Source organism: Columba livia, chromosome 3 (assembly GCF_036013475.1).
Source record: "Columba livia isolate bColLiv1 breed racing homer chromosome 3, bColLiv1.pat.W.v2, whole genome shotgun sequence".
In the NCBI taxonomy this organism is placed as follows: Eukaryota; Metazoa; Chordata; class Aves; order Columbiformes; family Columbidae; genus Columba; species Columba livia.
In genome coordinates this window covers 77362487-77387817 of record NC_088604.1, presented here as the reverse complement: position 1 = coordinate 77387817, position 25331 = coordinate 77362487, and the positions used below count along the sequence as shown (strand labels likewise).

Here is a 25331-nt window from a genome sequence, read left to right as displayed (position 1 = left end):
CTGAACTGCAGCTATGTGAGCCAAGCACGGCTCTAGTCCAAACACATACAGAGAATAACAAAAAATATTCCTTGAAAAGCAAAAGAGATCATGTGATAGTTGGATATTTTTCACCCTTTGAATAAATCAAAGTAAGGATTATTAAAGGATTCTGTCAGCATGACATCTACTCCTGATCACATTGTACTCAACAGTGTGTTCTTGAGCCCATTCTAACAATTTTTTTGCCTATATGAGCTTTGCACGGAACAAATAGAGAATTTTCATATGCAAACCACTTTTTCTTCTCTAAGTAGAAAAAAGAAATGCAGTATGAATATTTTGGAACAGGTATGTTCATGTTATGGCACAGAAAGCTGTGTTCACATGCAGCCAATGAAGTTTCATTAAAATATAATTTAGGCTCATCTACATAACATTGATGTTTGCATTTTCAGAAATGTTCACATTGCAAATGCTAGATGGGAAAAAAAGCAAAACACCTATACCACATAGAGCATGCCCTTCCACACCCAAAAAGAAACTTACCATAATGAAGCTTTATTTCAAAAGTTACCGCTTCTCTCTGTTAACATGAAGGGTCTGGACCAAAGTTCTGAATTTACTAAAAATTCATAAGGCCAGCTGTGCATTCAAAAGCCATTAAAAGTTCTTACTGTTAGAAGAATTTAACTAGAAGGTTGTCAGTCCTCTCTTCTTTGCCATGCCAGCCACAGCCTAACACAGCTAAAGTTACAAGAATGAAAATTGTTTTCTTGTTATATTTATACATGACCTCTACCAAACAAGCTAATATCAACACTGAAAAATGTAAGCCTAGAAAAAGAAGCAGCATATATTCCCAGAGGGTGGTGGAGCACTGGAACTGGCTCCCCAGGGAGGTGTCATGGCCCCAAGCCCAACATTGTTCAAGATGAGACTGGACAACACCCTCAGACATATGGTGTGAACTGTGGGGTTGTCATATGCAGGGACAGGAGTTGGACTCGATGATCCCTGTGGGTCCCTTTCAACTCCTATCCAAAGCCTGAAAGTACTTAGGAAAGCATTTTCCAACACAAGGAAGTCCATACTTTAGACATCCTGCATTTACATAAGATTTCCCTCCTCCCTGAAACTCTTTCATATTTAAATCCCTATATTTAAACTCTCAATTCCATGGAGAAAAATAGCTACAGCCAGTCAACAACTTAATAGAAACACTATCGTGACTATGCAGTCAACACACAAATTAGACAAGACATTTAAATTAATGGTATCCCTTCTAAATATGGTATGTGAAAGTGGACTAGTCAGAAAAGCACTACACAAATAAAGCCAGGAACGGATTTTTAAAAATGCTTAATTAATAATAGGCTATAGGATGCCCTAGAGGAAAAACAAAAGCAAACAAACAGAAACATTGTATACATTCCCTTTCTCTCAAGGCTTTATTTTATTTTTCACATCTTGGAAGTCAAATCTTTTTTCTCTGAGGCTGGTGAGGAACATGTAACATATTGAAGGGAGGAGCTCTGAATCCTCATCATAAATTATGTTCTGTATTTTACACCATACTTTTGATAGAGTTTTAAAGAAGCCTACAGTAGGAATAGTTCAAATAACACTTTTTTCATATATTTGATGTGTAACAGCCATCTGTACCCAGAGTACAGCTTTGCTGCTGTTTGCAGTGTTTATCCCATCACGCACTCAGTGGCAGGTGAATCAAAGTCTGTTTGGGTACCACAGCCCAGGCATGCCCACGGCAAACCAACTGATGCTGTCACAGTAAAGTGCTTTCTCTTTGCAGGCTGGCAAGATGTTTGGAGCTCAACTGATCAGAGCTGCTTCAGCGTGGCATGTCTTATATCTGTACCGTGTGATGACTACTTTCCTTTTTCCATGCTTATTAATAAAATAAAAATTAACAACTTTGGTATTGTCTCCTTTTCTTGACTACAGATGCCTTTGTTGCTTTCTGAAAAGTTTGAGTCTTGCTCATTATCATTACAATAGGAAGGTGCTTCCAATTAAACACACACAACTGGCTAACCAAGGGCAAAGACATCAAGAGGGTACAAATCCCCAATTCTCCATTCAATGAATTAGTGAATACAAAAATTAAAGATAGCAATGTTTCTTTTGTGCCTATCAAATAAGACACAAAAATAATTTCCTATTTTGATTATATTATATATTCCTACATTTGCAGCAAATTGATTTCCCAAACCATCCTAGACTACAGGCACATTGTCACTCTAGGCTTGAGGCCAAAGAAACTGCTCCACATCAATGCATGCGAAGTCTGTAAGTAAGAGAATCTAGTGTGAGTCTTACAAGCATCCTCTATGAAAATAAGTATTAGAGAGCATCATAAGCCCAGTCAGATGTCACAGAGAGTAAAGTAAGAATTAAAGATTCTTGACATTCTGTCTTGCCCAGACAGCAGGGTTGTGTAAAGCCTCCCCAGGGCAGTTTGTTTGACCAGGCCTAAAGACAATACGGTGCATCTCAGCAGATACATCTGAGCTGAGAAATCACAAGAATCTGGTTTTCTGAAAGGCATCCCAGAAACTCAGGACACTAGTGAGACACACACACAAAAAAGCCCCACAAACACACTCACCCACAAAAACCACTACACCAGGAAAACCCCACCACCCACTTAGTACACCTTGAGCAAATTTGTGAAATCTATCGTGTCTGCATTAATCTCTGGATTGTTGCTTCCCGCATGCAACGCTCAGGTACACTCAGAATGGCTTCCCTCTAATGCTCACTGCACCATCCCAAAAACTGTATTAAAAAAGAAAAAAAGCATAACTGATCCTTCTTAAAGTTTCCCCACCCTTCTCCAATGAAGAACACAGTGAATGAGACTGCCGGTATATATGGTAGGTAGACATGTGGGTAAACATACGTGCAAAAAGAAAGACTCCTGATTCAACAGCCCGGTACTCCTCTGAGGTAGAAGTAAAAACCAAAAGATTCAATTCCCAGTTTGAGTTAGAGCAGAGACTTGATACCCATTTTTCTTCATGCAGGGAGAGCACCCATCTATTAGACTACAGGCTACTTTCATACAGGTGCCTCACTCCAAGAAATCTTTGGCTAAACTTACACATTTCCAATTACAAAGTTTAGTGTTGTTAGGTCATGGTGCTTCAAGAAAAGAGTTCTTACCACCCCTTAATTTTGTACTACATATACTCCAAACTACAGACAAAACAGCTACCTGTGAAAGTAAATGGTATTGTTGAATTCAGAAACTGATGTGCGACATATTAAAAATGAGAGGATCACAGTTTCAGTAGAACACAGGAATCAAGTACTGCAACATCATCACCTTTTTTTAAAGAATCAAAAAGAAAAAAAATCAGTTCTCTTATTTTTATCATGCAGACTGCTACTGTAAACCTCTGTGAACAAATGCTGCAAAATCCATTAATATCCCAACACCTACACCAACTTTGGCTTTGGCTCTATAAATACAAATGTTTTGAGGTCCAGGGGGAGGAATCAAAGATGAAGCGACATTACTAACCTTTAATGCACTGCGATTACCAAGCAGGCAGTCCTGTAGCACTGGTTCATATTTCTTCATCAAAGTATCCCAGCGATGGTCACTAACAGTAAAGCTACTTTCATAGCCTGAAGTGACAGAAGAGCCAGCAGATGCTGCATCTGAGGAATCTGTAGAATATGAGAATGTTGCATCTGTATCCGCGAGAGAAACAGTCTCACAGTCCTGTAGTTTATCATTTGCTGTGGTCTCAGTTTCATATTCCAAATCCTCACCAGGCCTGGAGAAGCAATGCGAAGCTCCCAAGTGCTCACGAGTTTGTGCCATCTCTTCTGGCTTCTGCAGATTTCCTGCAGTGCTGGGATGCAGAGCATACTCGGCTTCCTTGACAGTTGATTTGCCTTCAGCATCACTTACTGCAAAAGCCGAGTCCAGGGAGAGCTGTATGAAGCTGAAACTCGAACTAAAACTATCGTGTGCACCAACAGAACGAGAAACCACGTCTCTGTTTTGATATTCACAGTTGTTATTCACTTCTGTCTGATCCGAAGCATACATGTTTGCAGGCTTGCTCACTTGAGCACCGTGGCTTTTCTGCCGTGTACAACACACTGCAGAAACATCTCCTTTGCCTGCTGCTGCAGCAGGGTAAACCCCAATCGCTGTGTTTTCTGACCATGGACTCTTACAACATGGAAGACTTTTGCAGCGCCCTGGTGTATTTCCAGCAGCAGCCAATGCTGTTACCCTCTTAGCAGGAACTACAGAACTATTTGTAACTGAACTACTGTCTAAGAATTCAAAGTTATCTTGGCACTGTCTGCATAGAGAGCAGTTCTCAAAGTCGCCACAATGCTGCCTGCCATGGCTGAACTCTTCTGGGCTGAATGGCTTGCAGGCACCCAGGGACTGAAACTCTGCCTGGCGCTGAGCTTCTGGCCTCATATACCCAGGTCTTTTTGCCAGTTTCTTTTTACGAAGAGAGCCTGCAGGCATGAAATGCTCCTGACCATCTGAAGGAAAGGGAGAGAAAAAAGTCATTAAAATGTTTCTGCAGTTTTCTAGGCTTAACATATCATACAATCTGAAAATAATTATTTCAGGAATTTCAAACAGCGAATCAGTTTCCATTTCAACAAAGCAAAGACACTGATCATACTGCAGGTAGAGGAGAAAAGTTATTGCCAGAGAACACTGTGTGCATTCATTCACTTTCTAAAGAGCTTGCACTGCTTTTAAGTGAACTCGCTAACATAGTCACATCCATCAGGACACAAACCTGGGTAAGATGAATCGTATCATGTTCCCTATTCACAGCAACTCCCTGAACTACTTCATTCTTAATTTGCTTAGCAGCACACTAAAGCACAGACCTTGTTCAAGTCTCTCTGATCCAGAATTATTTTCAGATTTACGAGCACATCTAGGATAGGACTAAATCTGAATCAAAAATATAAGAATCATAATTGCAAATAAATTTTACACATAATCTGTTGTTGCTCATGGCCAGTGTCTTGTGTTCATATACAAGTTTTATTAATACCAGCAAGTGTTTCAGATTCTGCTTCCAGAACAGATGCAAGCCTGTAACAGTCTGTGGCTGCATATGTCAGTCTAACGAGATTATAAGTTTTCATTAAGATTTACTGTACTTCTTGATGTCCAAAATGTGAAGTTAAAGTCCTGCATTCAGTACCATCAGTCCTAAAAAACAAAAGCCACTATATGTTTGCTAACATTACTGCAGTATTAATATCGTTAAGAAAGGGCCTCTCCTCAATAGGTCAATTTCTCCATATACACCTTACTTACACAGATGAAAAGACAAATTTGCTGCTTGCAGAGCAAAATAGAAACAACCAAGATAAACAAAACAAAACAACAAAAAAAAAGAGAAATAATATTAAAAGTGGGAGATGAAAATATGGTATCTTGTCTTTGTTTTCTGTATATTTCTATAAGAAGAAATTACGGGTGAAAGATTACGTGGTGACTACTTTCAGTTTCTTATGGATTCACTGCTAATCAAAAGATATTCCATTCTTCTGTCCTGTACAGAATCAATGAGAATACAAGCTCTGCACCATCATCCATTTTGTAACACAAAAACATATTGACCGGGCCTATTTGCCAGAATCTCACTTCCAAGGAATTTCGTGACCAGCTGAATTATGCACTCAGTTAGCTGCCCTCTACTCACTGAAACAGAATCAAATACCAGAATCTCAGGTGGTAGAAATACTCTAATCACCTGCACAGAGCTCTTGGAGAAACACAAGTTTCTGGGGAAAAAACAAAAAAATTACATGCAATGTATTTCATATTCATCTCTAATCACAACCCTTTGACCACTTTTACACTGACAGATGTGTATATAATCTAAACACATCTCAGCAACTCCTAACCCAGGTCTTGTACACACCTCACTAGAACAACATCCTATTCAAACACTAGCACTAGACCTGAAACTTCCCAGGAGACTTTTCCCAATATTTCCTATATCCTCTCCAAATAACCTTCAACGGAAGCAACTTATACTTTTTCCACACACTACGATAATGGCACATCTCGCCATGGGACTGCAGTTATGTTTCTGTATTTTGCTTCCATCACCATAGATTAGAATACCCCAGCTGTCCCTTACATTCTCTTTTGTCAGAGGAAAAAGCATCAGAGAAATCAGAAATAAAAAAGGTCATGGAGTCCATCACCTTGTCTACTATAAAAAGATAGTGAAATGCTGTACTGGGAACGATTTAATAGAAGTCTTAACAAGTGGGAATCACTCTTGAACTAAAGGAATAAAAATTTAACAAAATGTTCTTTAGAATTTAATTCTTTTAGTTTATATACAAAATAACAGCCTAAATTTGCCTTCAGCAGAAATCGGTCATGTAGAAAAAAAGTCATTCTAAGACTGGATATACTTTATCGCCATTTACAAAGGCTTGTCAGAGGCCTCATCTGTAAAAATGGAAAAGGTTCTTGGGTTTAATTAAAATCAGTTTAAAACTGATCTCACTAAATCACTATGAATTTCAAAAGCAGACAGATAATTACAGCTCTTTAAACACCACATTTAAACTAAGCTAATGTAAGTAAGGTTTAAATTTGCCGAAGTGCTAGACATTTACACCAAGAAACCAGATGCAATTCTAAAAATTATTTGGGTTGCAGTGGTACAATTCCAGTGTCCTCAACTAGCCCACATCCTGAACAAGAACAACACACCTCCACACTCCTCCCCACACTTGCAGGAAATCCTCCAGACCGGTTTACCATCCAGGTCCTTTACATAGTCCTGGCTGCCTCCTGGTGAGCCCAGCAGCACCAGCTCCTCGCCTGGCTACCAGAGGGGCACCACAAGCCCAAACTGTACCCATGACCAGAGCCACGAGTCGTTCAGAGCATGCTATGAGGAAAAGCAGGCAGGTCCTTAGTGCCAGCGTAGCTGCTCCTGAGCACAAGGCAGAGAAGGAGAGGATGGACAGACACAGAACTGGGAGCAGCATCTCAACACAAACACCCACACTTTCCCCAAAGGATACAGGAGGGAGGAGGTGGCCACAGCCAGAGCCCTGTCTCCAGCCAGCGGGCAGTCACAGCACTCTTAGCCATCACAACATCCAGCCAGCATGGTACCGTGGCGTCGGGCTCACTGTTGGCATGCCATTTTCCCTTCTTTCATGTTGCTTTTCTGAAGTTCAGGATAATTTCAGTTGTTTATCATCATATATCTGAAATTTACTTACAAAGACTCCGGTTTTTTTGCATAGCCTTCCAACCATAGCTCACTTTGTCTGCACAGCAGATAGAGAAACTACACTGAACCAATTCAGCTAGCTCGTTAAAAAAAGACAGGCCTCAATTTTTTCCTCATAATTCCCTTAGTTTCAAGCATGTCAAATAACTGATGGCAATTAACTACAAGATTATCAAAATGGTACCTTGGAACACTGTGAAACAACTGAAGGTAATTAAAATAAAACTACATTATAGTGTGTCATGCATTGCATGAGACAAGCACTCAGAAAAAGAGAAAGGTCACAAATGGAAGAAGGTCCTTTCAATTGCAATATTACAAATCAATTTTTAAAAATGTTACAACCCTAGAAGATGACACAATATATATTCTAATGTCAGATTATGTGAAAATTGCTTCAAATCCATATTGTGAAAGCGCAAAAATAACTTAATTATAACAACTTTCATCATAACAATCTTTCCTGATGGCAAATGTTTCATAAAGACTAACAACTCAGAATGATAGAGTGGGGTGGGGGGATAGTGGGGAAGAAGAGTTTATTGCTCTGAAGCAAGGCATGACCAGCAATGCTGTTCATGTCTTAATTGCACCACTAAGATGAAAGAGGGAGACATGAAGCCAAAGAGCATTTCCCAATGATGGAAAGAGCACATTTTCTTGTACCCAGCCTAATGCTAAAGGAGAGCAGAACAGTAATCTAATTTATTTTACATAATCAGTCTTTGTTTTCAGGCACAAAAATGGCAGTTCAGTTTTTGATCAAATGCTCTAGTAGCATCTGTAGATGGACAAGCGTAACTACCTTACATTTTTATGAAGTCCACAAGGATTTTATAGATCAGCACAGACACCCTGATTACCTCCCTACCCCTGCTTTAAACATATAATGCAGAATGCTTGCAAGCTCATTAAATTCTCTCTGAAAGTAACCGAGAAATCATACATGCAGTTTTAAAGAGAGCTCAACTATCCGAATATACCTATATTACACAGTGTTGTTCTTTATTAGAATAACAAATTCACCTTTAGAGTATTTTTGGGTGGTGACTGTGATGCGAAAGAAAAGATACTTGGTCATATTCAAAGCCAAATATCAAAGCACTGCTCCGAGCAATTTCTGTAGTGCTGCTTCTATTAAAGAAGCCTTAAACACCTGCATTAAACTGTACATAAACAAAGTAGGTGAGATGAAAATATTTATTGTTTACAGAGACACACAAGTGTTTATCGTATCGGTAACAAAAACAAATAATTCTGAGGGAAATTAATCAATCTGACATAACAATAACCATTACTGCTCAGGTCCTACATCAAAAATACGTCAAATGTTGCAGGTTCCTAATTAGTTATATTTTTACTCATTTGCTGAATTTTCAGGATACTACAAAATATTCAAAATAAGACAGCCCTGATCTCAATGCAACCTACATTAAAACAAACCAGCACCATCTCTTTACACAAGTCAGCTTTCAAAGAAAGTTATTTTTAAATACATATTTTTATAACTCTTCAAATGTTTCGTTCAGGTTTCTCATTTTACCTACTGAATGTTGATTACACTTTGATTTACCCAACCTTCAGAAGGAAAGCACTGGCTGAGCCACATAATATATGATACCATTTACCAATTATTTCCTCACCAAGGGTTCCTATGATTTCTAGGATCACAGGCTGGCTTCAGTTATTCAGTTGTTAAATTTCCAAGATGTCACATACAAAATATTCTCTGAAGTCAATAAGTACATGTCAGTTTCTGTTCTTCATTAAAAAAAAAAAAAAAAAAAAAAAAAATCACACACAGACATACCACACCACCACAACCACAACCTTCAAGGAGTTGTGCATTCTATATGCCAGAGTAGGCTTCCTTAGCCAGTGTTTAAATAATCATATTTTTATTGACACACTCCCATAATGTATCTGTCATTGTGTTGTTACATTTGAGCCACTCACCTCCTTAATGCAACAACTTATTTTAAGCCATTGGATGAAATCACAGCACCCCTAGAGAGAGTTAGAATCACAATGGCCAATAACAGTTTTAATACACCCAGCAACGTTTTTTCCCCTCAAGAAAAAAACAAAAGTGTGTTAAACCTCACTTTGCCTAAACACCAAGAAAAAAAAAATATTAAAAAGTAAGCAGGTAAATATCAAAACAGTTCTTGTATCAATAACAACAACCTATTTAGTCAGGGAATAAAAGAAACACCCCTTTTCTTAATTACGTATTACAGTTGTGTGAAATACTGGTAATACTTTAAAACACGTCTGCACCCATCAGTATTCAGCAGTCCATTGTCTTCGCACACAAGCGGGCTTTTTTCTCAAGCAAACGCCTTGCTGAATCAGGGCCTAAGCACCTCAATGTGACAAAAAGAACAGAAATATGCCTTTCTGACCTTTTTAAGTTTAAAAATACAGTAACTACCCAGCCTGTGAAAGCAAATAGTTGCACTGTGAAGGTCTCCTTGATAACTAATCAACACCCTATGGCTGGCAACCTGAGACCCAATGCATTCCTTCAGCCTGAATGAAAATTACAACACCCAACTTCTCCACTGCAGTGTTACAAGAAAAATCAGTTTTGTTGACCAGAAAAATGAGTGGCCAGATTCACTCTGGAACAGCCAAGTGACTCCTTGCTGTCTCAGGAAAACAGGACCACATAGATAGCACAATAATGTGGAAAAAAAATCATGTCTGCATTTTTTTTTCTCCCCCCCAACAAGCTACTATTACAGAAGTCCCCCTTCCCCCCCCCCCCCAAAAAAAAAAAAAAAAGATAAAGCCAGGGAAGCCTAAGACTTTTGCAATAAACTTCAGAATAATCCTGTTACAGAGACTCCTCACATACCTCATTCTCCAGCTGTTACCACATCTCATACTCAAAATTCATCTCTGGTTGACAAGCCTTGGCCCCAAGTGTCTCCCAATCTCCTTACACAGCTCACTCATATATTTCACCCAACCCACTGCTATCAGCCTAGGAGAGCTGAAACTGCCCAAATCACATAATCAACTACCTGACTTAAGCTTCCTTTTCAGACTCCCCAGTCATTGCTTCCCCTTCACGCATCTCTGCAATCCAACCCCTGCACCACTGATGGACAACCAAACACCCTGGGCAGAACACAAGCCAGTACCAGCACTGTGTACCTGCAGCACAACCAATAACAGAAGACACTTCACTTCTCCACAATATCCAACCCCAATCTACTTTACACCCATCAGCATAATTATTTTTTAACTTACAGCTAAATAATTGAGAATAATTTATCCATTTTCCAAAAAGGCACGGGGACATTTAAGTTGCAAGTCTATAGAGAACACTCAGAATAGATAACCAAAGCTTGCTTCAGGAGTTCTGTTTTGCAATTGGTTGGTTGGTTTTTGTTGATGGTTTTTTGGGGGGTTGGTTTGGTTGGTTGGGGGTGGAGGGGATGTTGTTGTAGTTTTACGGTTATTGCTGTTTAGTTTGGGTTTTTGGTGAGTTTATTTGTCATTAGGTTTGTCCTTGTTAGGTTTGTCATTAGTTTTCTTCCTGGGCAGAGAAAAAAAAACAAAAAAAAACACCAAAAAAATCCCACAAACAACTCTTGTTCCCACTTGTCTGGAAAGTCTGTATAGGCAGTCTATGCAAATGTCTCAAGTAAAGACAAAGCTCGGTTCCTACAGTCAAGATCTGAAAACAGCTTTAAATATTACATATAAATAGGGGAGCAAGGATTTTGCATAGAAACTGTGAAGTTTGGTTAGGTCCTAAATTAGTTTGCAACTAACACTTCCTGTGCTTGCAGTCATATCTCCTAAAAGTGCTTCACCAAACATGTATGTAATTATGAAACTAGTACACAGCAGTCCTTTTCAAGAATGGTCTATTTAACACACCACACTTCTCTTTCATCACTCTGTCTATGGAGTGACAGTGTGGATTCCCACTACTTCTGCTCAGTCAGATCATCTACAGCAAGACACTAATATAAAACTCATCAGGGGGCAGGGAAGACAGGAATTTAAAAAAAAAAAAAAAAAAAAGAATAAGAAGAGAGAGTGAAGTGTGAGAGCACATTGACAGCAGTCAATTTCTAATTCAAGCACAGTTTGAGTGCTCCAGCTTGGAGATTTGAATTTTTAATTTCACCAAGAGAGTGGGTTCCAAATTAAGCATCTGATGCACAGTCAGTCTGAAATCAGAATTGAGTTTACTGAAATAGAAAGTAATTTTCTCTTAACAGCTCAGTAGTGATCACATATAATGAAAATAAAACAACATGGCAGTTCCTATATTGCCAAGGGTGAGGAGTCAGAATGCTTTGAGCTTTACAATTTAATATCGAAGTCCCAGGACAAATGCTCCTCCTTTGCCTGCTGAAGGAATTTTACCTTACAGCCCCAGCTGGGCTGTCAGGATGCGATGTCAATGCTGCCTAGACAAAAATGGAGATGAAATGGAGCTCCAGACATCAGGAAACCTGAGCAATAACTTCCCACAGAAAGCACAGCACCTCAAGATGCAGCTTAAATATGAGATACTGCAAAAGCCAGACATGTACATAAGCTGCAGTTACAGCAACGCATAGGACACAGGTTCCACTTGTAGCGAGAAGGCAGAAAACAAGTAGCACGGGTCCCTCACCCCAGTTCCCTTGAAAAGAAAATCTCAGGGCTTTGCACCAACCCCCACAACTCTTCATCCTCCCACAGAACTTCTGTACTCGGGCATTCTCTGCTCTTTGCAGCAGCAATTGTGTGGACTGTGCTTTTGCTAGCTGACAATAAATCGACACTCTGAGTGGTGAGATAAAGATTCTCAGCTGGACCCGCACTGACACAAGCTGCAGCTCTGCTCTCCAATCCTCAACAGCTACACGGACAACCTGAGTTAACACAAGTGCATGCTAACAGCCAGCAGATTACTCAGCATCATCAGTCTGCAGATGGTATAGCCTGCAAGGGCTCAGCCTTTGGGCTCCAGCAAGCCAAGTGCAGTTCCCTTAGAGACCTACACTAATAAGCAGCAAAGATGCACATGATATCCCTTTTAAAATGTTCAGTGACAATATGGCTCAACTGTTACAACTCTTACTCAAGCCTGTAGATAGACAAAACAGAAGTTGGAAGTTTGTTTTATTGGGCCTGAGAACACAGAAGTGAAGATACTAGCTACATGCTTTTCCTCTACCATGAAAGAGAAAAGTAGATTGTTAGGTGAAATTATAAGATTATCTTATGAACAAACTGTGGAAGAATCAGATTTTGCTGAAACTGCAGCAGAATACTACCTACAGGCACAAACACCTCTCTTTTCCCACAAATCACAGCTCCTTCTAAATAAGGCTGGACAGAAGTCGCTCCACCTAGAGCAAATTAGATATCTAAAAAAAGAAAAAAAAAAAAAAAAAAAACACACACACCCAATAATAACAACAAATTAACATTCCAGTAAAGAATATAGTTTCTCTCTAGAAGGTAACTGCAGTAATTTACAGATTTTGGCAGATGTGCCACTACAGAGCGACGATGGTAATCTACATGAAGGTTGAGAAGACCTCCACAAAAGGCTGGAGAGCACTCAGAGGCAGCACCCACCAGTGATAGACAGCTTGCAGGCTGTAACTCCCCAGATAAGAGCCCAGGCATTAGAGGCCAAACTTGGTATTTCCTACCCACATCACCAGGTACTGTAGGACCGCTGCCTCTGTAACAGACCACTGGAGTGACAACTCAGAGAAGATCTGAGCAACTGCCTGCTCAGCACCTCACACCACGACTGGAGACTAAAGACTCAATAGGACCAAAGTCCTGTCTCCACACAGATTTGAAAGCCACGCCCACCAGTAGGAGACAAGGATCAGGGGATACAGTCAAGCAGCAGCCAGCCAAACTCCATGCTGACGAAGCACACCACCAAAACTGACAGATCTACTCTGATTGTCACTTGGTTTTGTGTCCATTCCAACTCTGCCAATACCAACGCTGCACATGCTTTCCACTGCAGCCATCAAACCCTGTCTTCTACCAACTTCCACTGCATTTATCTTCTTGGCCCCCAAGTAGTTCTCACAAACCAATGGTGAAACAGACAGTTGAACCAGAAATCTTTCCAATTGCTGCTCTGGACCTTTGACTGAACTCTACATGGGTCACATTTAACACTGCACATTCTGGAGTGATAACCATCCACAAAGCTCCAAAACAATGCTCAAAGCCAGACAGACACTGGCTCCACTCATTCCCTTTGAGACCACCTCAGTGAAGATGCTCTTATAATATCTTCTTTCCCCAAGACTGTAAATCACTGCTATTCATGTCTAGGAAATCAAGACAATTACCTGCCACAATTTACTCTGACAGTCTCCCCAGGCTAACATATATTAACTAATAATACAGATTACGCTTATTAACATATGCCTATGATGCTCAACAAAAGCATAGATTTTTGCCAGAGGTTTTTTTAAACTTATTTCTGTCACACGCTATTTGTAATTCACTGAAGTATTCCTACCTAAGTACAAGGCCACAGGATCTGCCATCTTTTATTGACCCTTACCTGTCTGCTCTTATTACCCAAGTAAATTAAAGCACAGTATTAACCTTCAAAGAACTTGTACCCTTTCATGAGATAGCTTGCAGATAGTTCTTGAGCACCAAAGATTCCAAGTGATATTGTAATGAAGCAAAGTCTTAAGAAAAACACTTCAAGTTAAAAAATAACAAAGAGTAAACATAAATCAGACTGACCTTTCAAAAATATTCTGTATATAAAAAGAAGATTGTCTTGAATAAGCTAATGAAACAGTTTTTCAGGTCAATATATTCCAGATTCAGCTTAGCATTTAAAATGGATTAAAAAAAGGTGCAGATTCTACCATATAGCGTTAAACACGCACACCTGAAAAGACCTGCTTTGGTAACAAAATGCTTGGCAGAGGAAAACTTTGAGTGTCGTTCAAATTGTTTTCCAAAATAAATATGGATAGTTAACTCCTTATTTCATATAAATATATATATATATATATATATATATATCTAATTTTTTGAAGTTATTACTTGCTTTAGAAAACCTGAACTCAGAATCCAGGATTAGCAGGGTCATAGGCGAGGTAGCTCACATTTGCCTGTCCCTTTCAGTTGTCTGAGTCAGACCTCTAGGCAGTATTAGGGTTGTAGCAGTGGGGGCTTCCTTCCCCTGCTTCTTTCAGGTTCACACACTGTACTACTGACAAGTATTAATATTAAAAAGCAGCAGACAGAACTGCTGCAGCTTCCTTTCTAAGAAAGCAAAGTGTTTTTTCATAGACATTTGACCTCATCAGTCCTGAGGTACAGCAGTAATCGGATGCATTAGGTTGTGGTTAAAACAGACCACGTGAGAAGCTGCATGACCTATCCACATCGCAAAGCACACCCAAGAGAGAGCTAAGGACTTGCACAGGACTCCTGGCAGACAACTAGGAAAAAAGGATTTTCACTATAAGAATACACAGAAGGCTTTGCACCATTAGAACTCCTATCTTCATTGAAAATATTGGAGATTTAAAAAACAGCATTTAGGCATAATTTTACCTTAATATTCTCAAAACTATCAAACCTCGGAGTCATGGGTCCGCCCCAAGGCAGATCCTGCAATAATGCTATTCCATGGGGGATTCTGTACAGAGAAATTTCATTGGAAACTTCAAGTGTAACTTAAATTTGTAACACGCGTAACAGAAATTGGAAGCAAATAGAAACATCGTATTTGGGTAACTCTTTAACTTAACTAACATGACTCGAGCCTGCCTACATTTTTGTACTCAAAATCTAAATAAGTCTATACTAATCTATATATCTGATACATGAAAGTATACTTATAAAATATCTGTGTCAAGTAAGTCCAAAATGATACTCCATAGACAGAAGGAGAACTTTGACTAACTCCTTTAATTCCCAAGTAAAACTTGACTTCCCAAGCTGGAAGTCTTTTAAATCCTCTGCTGACTAGTAAAAGGAACTCACAGGATTTTGAAAGGACTTGCAAAAGCTCCACAACCTGAAAAGCATCTTCTCCCTCCGGCCCTCAGAGAGGAAGAACATCTTGCATGAACAGCCTTACAAAAACAAAGAGGTGCCAGTAAAACTGTGAAAGATACTGAGAAGACACATGGATTTTCATTTCTGTACAATAAAAGTGTCATAGTGCTTTACTGAACAAAAACATATGAAATGTCTTAAACATAAATTACCTTCAAGTCAGAGCTATAAGCAAGGGCTGCTGTACCAGAGAGACATGAAGACAAAACTAAGGATATCTTTAATGTTAGAATGCCCTCTTTGGGTATAAAGATATATTTGCAGCAACAGTAAATTTCCACAAACCCAGTGCTATTTGACGCTATAAGAAGGAAAGTGAAGAATGCCAAATGTGGTACTCTAAAACTTAAAAAGATGTTACAAACGGCACCTGATTACCCTCTAATAGCAAGATCGTTGCTGAGACGACAGACCAATAGTGAGGATAACAGCAATCCACACACAGCAGCCCACGGCAGGAGGAGGAGAAAGAGGTGGGCATAACTTAAAACAAGAGAGGTTCAGACTAGGTACAAAGAAACACCCTGAGGGCAGCCAGGCAGTGGAACAGGCTGCCCAGGGAGGCTGCGTAGTCGTTTTCAAGACCCAACAGGACAAAGCCCTGAGCAACCTCGCCTAACTTCAGTCAGACCTCCTGAGGTATCCTCCAACACAAACTATCCTATCATACATCTAAGCTCTACATACAAGTCTCAGGATTTGTAGCATTCTATTTGTTATCTCTACATGCAACAAAAGTTCAAGAGTTTCATCTGTTAAAACATATCCAACATTGCAAGAAAGCAATTTATCCAATTTAACTCCACAAAGGGGTCACAATAACAATAGTTTCGTCACATCCTGGAAGCTGGGAACGGTTGACTTTCTATTAACAAAATTAAGATTAAAATCCAGCACTTGAAATAAATAGGTTCTCAACCAGTGTTTAAGCATCCAGCATCCACACATACACAGAGAGAAAACACAAGCTTCAATGATAGTCCTTCCTTAGGGAAGACACAGACAATATGGCATAACATAGGAAACCCCTGATGCTCCACAGCAACAGACCTTTCGTAGTTAGCTGGTGATTAAATGTTGCTCATGAGCACCACTTCAATGTCACTTTGATCTACTGCAGTTATTTCATAAAATGTTTATTACTGAGGATTTTTATTGGCTACACAAACATTGGAGGGCATTTATCTCAAGACGTTATTCAGTTTGGTATATTAAAAATTATTTTGATACCTTTTCCTAGGATGTTTTGCCAATTGGAGGACAAGATGGAGCCATCTGCCTAACTGTAACTGTCTGAAGACACTTTCAAAGACATAATCCCTGAAATGGTGCCAGGGGCATTACACACACATTAAAAAAATCTAACATCATCTCTGAACAGCTGCAACAAAACCTGCCTCTCACACAAACTTCCTGGCAAAGGAAGGAGAAAGACCACCTCTGCCCAGGGAATACCACTTCTACACTACCCATTGTGCTACACGGAATTTATTAGAACACCCTTAGGCTGTCCTCTGCATTGTCTTCACCTTGTATTAGTACTTCTTTTACTCCCTATTTAGCACTCTACATTGTAATCCTCCTTTTTAAACTCCTCTCATATTTTATATCATGACTTGTAAGTCATTAGAGATCATTTTTAGACAGCTAACTTAGAACAACTGCTCCTAAGCAAAGACCTGAAATAAAGACAACAACCCTGTGTACTTCCCATATAGCCTGCACTGAACAGTCATACTGGCTGCTCAATATTAAAACCACAGCTGCTCTACATTCACTATGGCCACACTTGGGACCTAGGCTTCCACCTTAATGCCCAGGCAGAGCACGCAGAGTTTCCCTAAGACCTGGCAGCACAGAAAGCACTAACATTAAGAAGTTTGTGTGTCCACATCTAGTAGAAATGTCTGGACCCTCATCAAGAAGTTCAGTGCCACACCAAGCTCACATGAAACCCAACAGAAGTGTTGTTACACACCATTATCACTAGTTATAACAATGCTAAGTTATTTTAAAATTATATTAGATTAATTTGGAAGGTGAATAATAGCATGAATATACCCAGTCCATTCAACCCAGCAAAGATTAAAAACCTTACCAGCCACACTCTAAGGAATAAACAGAAGGCCCTGAACAAAAACAAGGCAAGCCAGTGGATTTCACAAAAGATGATCAGAAGTCCTTCCCAAAACAGTAACACTGGATATTAGTTCCCAGTGCTACCTCATAAAGGAAAAGACAACAAATGTACCTCTAAAAAACTAAGCATTACAACTATACTCCAGACAGACAAAGAACACCTCTTTGGCTAACACAAAATCGTTTCTTACTTGGCATTGGGTAGATAATGCCATGGAAAATTCTCTCATTGACAAAAGCTGGTGTTACAGACAGAAGATTTCCTAACCGCTAAAAGAACAAACACCCTACTGCTACTGCTCACCGCATACAAGGGAAGAAGCAGGACCTGGTCTTTTCTCACCTTACAGCAATCCGAGACCCCTTGACCAGGATTTCCACACACACCCCCACACCTGCCCCTCACCTTCATTCTCACGGGAAGCAGCCAGCCAGCGTCGCTGCACGGCTCAGAGAGAACCATTAGCTGCAGCAGCCCTTCTCATGGCCACATCTGTAAAAGACCCTGGCAGACCACAAGCATGGGAATGCTACAGCAGGAATACCAGTTGATTATTAACTAGTTTGGGCACAAAACCACACAGAGGATCAGCTGCACTGCTGCTGCACTCCAGGCAACAGCGACCAGGCCCTTTTCACACAATTTCAGTGAGGGTCTCCTCAGGGTTTTCACTGCTCTAAACAGATAAAAAGGTGCTGGTCTCCCAAAGAAGGGCTCTGGCAGGACACAAGCAAAGTTTCAGCACAGTACCCTGCCAAAAAAGTGCTGCTCACCACAGTGGCAACATAGCCTGGGATTGTCCAGGGTGTCCATGAGCATCTCATGCCTCTGATGCTCCACACCACCACTGATGTACACCATCCCTTCTGTGTCGCTTCCACTGGGGACACGGCAACCAAAAATATGTTTAAATTAATGAAATCTTGCTACAGCAATGTAAGACACCACCAAATTCAGCAGCTGTCTGTCCTGCTCTCATGAGATTGGTGTGCCTGTCGCTCTTCAAGAACAAAACTGGGAATGCAACACATCCACAGCTCAGCTCCTGCTAATCACAGCCTGAGCTATCAGTGCAAATACTGACAGGTTAATGCACTCAATCAATCTGAACAGCCAAACTCCACTAAACAGCTGTGCTGCCCATTCCCCCACCACCTGGGTCTTCATGGGTCATTAGCAACAGGAAGCACCTGGACATTAGCCCAGTGCATAAAATTCAACCTCATCCCTGCCTCAGTAACCATCCCTGGTGGAGAAGAAAAAGCTCTTGTTCTCAAGGCAATGCTCTCCAACAACACAGGAAAACAAGGCCTTCCTGATATGATCATATTAGCCCTTGCAAAAAGAAGTCAGATATTTTACAGGGCTGAGGCTGCCTGGATTTACCACAATGAAGAGGCTTGGTGATGCTCCTTCCTTGGAACCTCAGTGTGTTTCCCTGAAGTAAAACATTTGTGCATGTGAAAAGGGGAACAACCAGGCCACAAGAATTAGATAAGCACAATATAAGAAAAAACCCTGTGGCTGTAGGCATTTGGCCTTGCAAGTAGTCTCCACCAGCACCATTCCAGATGTCTGTATACCTGCAATAGCGATAATCCATAAAACAAAGCTGATGTGTCAGTGGAAAGGATGCTTACCAGGATGCTTTATCATTAAAGATAGGAACCAAAATATTTTCAGCAGACCACTAAAACAGCAAGAAAGCAGCTTACTAGCAGGAAAAAAAAAATGTGTCCTTCTACTTCCCAAGCTCTCTGGAGACTTTGTGGTTTTCCAAAAACAAACAAGAAGACCCTAAAAATGGTTTCCTTCAATGCTCAAAACATACTTGTCAGACCCAAAAGCCTGACTGCCAATTTAAACTCAAAGTGCTGCCAGATAGATGAACTGAGCTAGGGACTACTCTGCTCACCCCATCAATCAGCAAAGTCATTAAGCCACTGTCAAAGTTCATCTTCTACAGGTGCCTTGAAAACATTGCTATCATTTGATTCTGATTTTCCATTATTATTATGCAGAATTTAGCAAGGTCTTGAAAAGCTACAGTGATACCACATGCCTCACCTTACACAGATGTGGAGACTTGCAAAACAATTCAGAAAATCTAATTATATCAACTCCCAGGTCCTGCCTCTCCCACAGATACCAACCCTTTCACTCTTCCTCAGTTTTATAATGCTCACTATAAACCTTTAGACTTTTTGTTCCACATATTGCCTCAAAGTTGCTCTACTAAGAGATTTTTCCCTGTAACAGTTTCCTGCTCCACTGACCTCTCAGCCCAGCAAACGAAACCTTTTTACTAGGGTCCACTAAGCCACTCCAAACAACCAACTCTTCTGCCATTACAGAGAAAAAGGAAAGTTCACGTACATCACATTCCTTCTGCTCTTAATTTTAAGCAGCCATTTCTTCCACAAAGCTGGGAGATTTTGTCATCTGACCATACATACACTGTGTTTAGCAAATTACTGTTGCATTTGTAGTTCTGACTTAGGTGCTGTTTGATCCAATCTATAAATACAGGTAAGGCATACACCTTTGAAACAAAAGGAGTTGGCTAAGCACTATTAACAAAATACATTTTCCACTTTCCATAACTAATTCTGAATACACAGCTGTTTATGTAGCTGTACTGGTTTGACTGAAAACTGGTTAATTTTTTTTGTGCAGTTAGAAACCTTTCCTTTTCATAGCTAGCATGCTCATTATTTGGACTCAGTTTGAGAACAAGCAGATAACACCCCAGCACAGAGCTAATGCTTTTAATTGCTCTGGTCTGAAAGCCAAGGACATTCTGAGCACCTTGCTTACAGGTGTCATGGAAGGGGGAGCAGAGATAGGGCAGAGCTTGACTGACATCCAGACTGATCAATGAGAGTATTCCATCCCATTGGCCTCATGCTAATTATTTACGTGTGGAGCCTTCCAGTTTTGGCTCTTCCAAGCCAGGAAGTTCAGTCAGGATGTTCAGTCCGGCCTTTTGCCACTTTGCAGAGGCCTCTGGGCTTTTCTGCCATTTTCCTCTCTTCTCTGTCTTTGGGATCAGCTGCTGGGACCAAGCTGTTTCCTGGGACTGGCTGCTCAGCATGCTTGTAAGGAATTGCCTTGAGTATCTTTTATTTCTATTTTATATGCATATTTGCTAGTAGTGTATTAGTATTTTGTTATTTTATTAAACTGTGTTTATCTCAATCCAAGTTTCTACCTTCCCTTTTGATTCCCTCCCCTGTTTGGGGAGGGCGAGGAGAGGGTGAGTGGCTATTGTGGTTGTATTACTAGCTCAGGTTAAACCACAACAGTAGTAAATTTTTTTTTTTTTTTTTTTTTTTTTTTTTACATTTGTTGTTGTTACAGATAAACACATTGATAGAAAAAAAATGCGAAGAGTAACTAGAAAAGTTACTTTGACACCAGTGTCAAACAATTAACACACCTATTCGTAAGGCAGCAAGAGAGGCAGGAAAGGGAGGTGGGAGGGTGCAGGAAAGAATAGGAAGTGCCACCAATCATACCCCTTAGGCAGCAGAGTCCTAATTAATAATTTATTACACAGAGAGAATAAGAGATGTGCTGGAAGGAAGTGTGGCTATAAGGTGAAGGAGCATCTGAAACAGAGAGAGCAGCATTGTACATTATGTACAAAGGGGAGGCAGAATCCAAATTCTGCATGCCCCAAAGGAATCGCACTAACAAAGAGACACCACTTGAGGCAGGCACATGATCTCACCGCTCTGTCTGCAGACTTCAGATTAGTCATTAAGCCACTTTACCTTCTCGGCATCAATAAATAGGGAAGTAACTCCACATCAATAGCTAATTCAATTTCCATACAGAAACTCATGTTTAACAAACAAAGTATGTCAATAGTGGATCTCAGCTTCCACAGCAGTAGCAGCGGCAGCTAGGAGGCTCAGTAATGAAACATTTAACCCCAAAAGCATTTCGAGTGAACAGTTCATTGAATGAACTAAAAGAGGAGGAAGAGTGGGAGGAAATTAAATGGAGTGTTAAACAGTTAACATTACACAGATTTAAATAAACACCTCCACGTAAGGATACTACCACACTTAACACACGCACAGTAGCCTTTGTTCAGTGCCAGAGGGCCAAGTTTTTCCTCATGTGACTGCTGATTTACAAAGGGCACATTCATCCCGAATACATAAGGGTTTTGCAGCAGTCTTCCTTCAAGGATATTGAATAGTATTACAACATACCCCAGGCTCAATCCTAATCTAAGTGACACAGCATGAAAGAGCTGCTCTCTGGAAAAAAGATACAAGATGCTAAGGATGAACTTGGAAATCACTATGGCAACCCCACAGGTTCCTTTTGGTTCACCTTTGAGGCCGACACTCCAAGGGAGATAAGAAAACCCCTTTCCACAGGAGTCATTAATATGTATTATGGCTGAAACAAGAAAAGACCGCAGCCTGTCTGCAGCTCAATTAGAAAGAAAGTTTGCTCAAGGAAACCCAACACTAAAATTAAAAAAATTGTAACTCCCGAGGAACACTCAGAAGGTGTTAACACACTCCACTAAATCTCATTTGAAAGGTCAGGTGGTTCAGTAGCTGTCGGAGGCCCAAGTTATGGTGAGCAAAAAAAGCCTAACCAAGTGTGCCTAATTTGTGAACAAAGTCGGAATTAACCTTTAGGGTTTTTGCTTTTGTGTGTACAAAACATTGTTTGCGGTGCTCTCTGTCTTCCTGTTTGTCACAATTAATTTATCCTGGTGCTAATAAATCCTCTTTTCTTACACGGCCCCACTACAATTCCAGCAGCAGAAGCTTAGGCCCAAACTTTTGACTTCACTTCACTGATGAGAACAAAGGCTGATTTATCTAAATTTAAAGAGGGAGGAAGCCAGCAGCAACACAATGCTTGCCTCTGACCACTCTTTAGAGTGCTGCTGCACCATAATCATCACTAACATGTATAAGAACAGATTATTTTCACTGCCCAGTCTCAAAGAACTATACAGAAAATTAATAAGTTTGATAGTATAAACACTGGGAAGCAAGAAAAAAATGCATCGTTGGATACGCTCTTAACCTCAAGCATACAAACCACTGTTCATAAGCATTTGAGTGTTCATTTACACTCCCTTGACCCATCATGACCACAACATTTTAAGTAACTACAAACCTCTAAACTCAGCTTTTTTCCTTTTAAAGCAAATATTTAAATAAAACATCCCTAATTTTCAGTTTTATAAGTGCCTAAAAGCCCTACCAACAGTAAAAATCTACCATAGCTTCAACTGGAAAACCACTGTCAACACGTTCCTAGAATGAGCCACAACTCCAGCGATGAGATGGGGGCATACCCATACAACATAAAGGGACTTTAGTATTTACACAAGGAAAGTTTAATAAAGTAGAACTTCTCCCATTTTCATGAGTTACTGTAAGACCAATTGCAAATTAGGAAGTAAATAAACAAATGCAAAAAGACAAAACCAGAGATAATGCATCCCAGCATACTTTATTTATTTGAAAACTCTAATCTACCAGTAGCGCTTCCAGCTGTATGTTCTGCAGCATATTTTGTAAAAACCTTTATTATAAAAGCACTTCACTTCAGAGTTCTTAAATCACTATCCAGAAGCACAGCAAAAGTTACTCAAGCACTTGTACACAAAGATTAGCCTAGATTACCACAACATGAATGAGCTGTATTCTATTGAAATGTTGGCAAGGACAACTGAAGTGTTTGCAAGAAGTCTTGCTGGACTAATGGGGCTCAGAGAACCACCTATCCCAAAAAAACCCAAAAGGCAGGGGATGCACCTGGTGAGCAACATGTCTTTCTTCCCCAGCTCTCCTGCAAAAGGTGAAGTGGTTTTTTTTCCAGACTTCCCACACGGCACCAGCCTTTCACCAGGACCAGTGCTGGTAACAGGGATAGCCTAACTCAGGCCAGCAAGTTTCTGATGGTTGCTGCTCTGAGGAAGGAGAAGGAGAGCAGCTCATCCACATTACAGGTCATGGTTGTTTAAAACTCAGCTATTCATGGAAGTATACACACAGCCTCCCCATTAAGACGGCAATTTCCTTTTTCTTCCCTCGAACGAGGTTTAGAGATATTATATGAGTGACTTTTCTAAGAGTACCCTTACTTCCCTCTTTGCAGTTGGTTATTTAGAAAAATTTTTAAAAAGTACATGTTTGCATCACTATAGCTGCTTCCACACTGGCAGAGTTCCAACTAGAGGATTTTTTGAGTTTAAAAAAATCATAATGTTATTTCAATGTTGTAACATGGCTTCCTAGGCTACCTTTACTGTGAAATAAATGCTAACATCATTGGGTACTTAAAACCCCAAAACTTTCAGAGTGCAAAATGAAAAATCCCTTTTTTTTCCCCACCTAAAAGGCCTTAACTCGCCCAACATTCAACACGACTCCCCGTACCAAGTGCTCCCGGCCCTCCACGCCTGAAGGCAGCGTCCAACCGCGCCGCCCGGCCCCTTCAGCGGGGAGAATCGCTGCCGCCCCCGGCACCGCTGGGGCTCAGCCTCGCTCCCCAAAGCACCGTGCCCGTTCACGGGCTTCACTCGGCGCGACGCACCCGTTCCCTCTCTCCGAGCGGGCACCTGCCCTGCCGGGCCGGCGGCGTGGGGGGAAGGAGAGGGAGGGGGGGGCAACGGCGGGGAACCCGCCGTTGCCCCCCCCTCCCTCTCCTTCCCCCCACGCCGCCGGCCAGACCCACCTCCCCCTCGGCAGCCGCGGGGCCCCCAGGCCGCCCACCGCTCACCTGAACTCGCCGCCTCCCCCCCGCCGCCGCGGCGCCGCCTGTCGGTACCACCCGGCCGGGGCTGCGGCCACCACATCCCGGGCACCCTCCTCCCCGCCGCCGGGGCGGAAAGCGGCGGTGGCGCCGGCCACTCCCAGCCAGGGGCGGGCCGCAGGCGGCTCGACCGCCCCGGGGAGGGAGAGGACCGCGGGCGGGTCCGGCGGTGCAGGGTGTTGCGGCTGGTGTCAGGGCTGTCGTCAACGCCGTGCACAGGCCCGGAGAGCAAGGGTCGTAGAGGATCCCGAGTTGGAAGGAACCTACAAGGGTTATCAAGTCCAACTCCTATCTCTGCATATGACAACCCCACAGTTCACAGAATCACAGAATGTCACGGATTGTAACCTCGAAAGATCATCTAGTCCAATCCCCCTGCCAGAGCAGGAACACCTAGGTGAGGTTACACAGGAATGTGTCCAGGTGGGTTTTGAATGTCTCCAGAGAAGGAGACTCGAACACCTCCCTGGGCAGCCTGTTCCAGTGCTCTGGCACCCTCACTGTGAAGAAGTTTCTTCTCAAATTTAAGTGTAACCTCCTGTGTTCCAGTTTGTATCCATTGCCCCTTGTCCTATCATTGGTTGTCACCGATAAGAGCCTCCATCCTCGTGATACTCACCCTTTACATATTTATAAACATTAATGAGGTCACCCCTCAGTCTCCTCCAAGTTAGAGACCCAGCTGCCTCAGCCTTTCCTCATAAGGGAGATGCTCCACTCCCTTCACCATCTTCGTGGCTCTTCACACCATGTGTCTGAGGGCGTTGACCAGTCTCTTCTTGAACACTGTCAGGCTTGGGGCTGTGACACCTCCCCGAGGAGCCTGTTCCAGTGCTCCACCACCCTCTGGGTGAAAAACCTTTTCCTAGTGTCCAACCTAAACCTCCTCTGGCGTATCTTCCTGCCACTCCCTTAGGTTCTATCAGATCTTCTAGGTCAAGGCAGGTTGCTGCACATGCAGTGGTATCAGGTTGTACAGTTTCTGTTCCCCCAGGTTTGCAGGACACCAGTGTTAGAAGACAAGGCGACCGCAGACCCTTCTCTGG

General features: G+C 41.4%; 1 protein-coding gene across 1 annotated transcript in view; it reads right to left on the bottom strand.

The window, feature by feature from the left end:
- The window catches only part of DISC1 (DISC1 scaffold protein), a 204028-nt gene extending 179413 nt beyond the window's left edge, over nt 1-24615 (bottom strand). Inside the window, exons 1-2 of the mRNA XM_065057750.1 lie at nt 24253-24615; nt 3527-4518 (exon numbers count right to left, since the gene is read on the bottom strand). Of these exons, the coding sequence (XP_064913822.1) occupies nt 3527-4518; nt 24253-24328 (1068 nt within the window). The 5' untranslated portion in view covers nt 24329-24615. The remainder of the gene's footprint in view (nt 1-3526; nt 4519-24252) is intronic.
- Nucleotides 24616-25331: the final 716 nt, after the last annotated feature.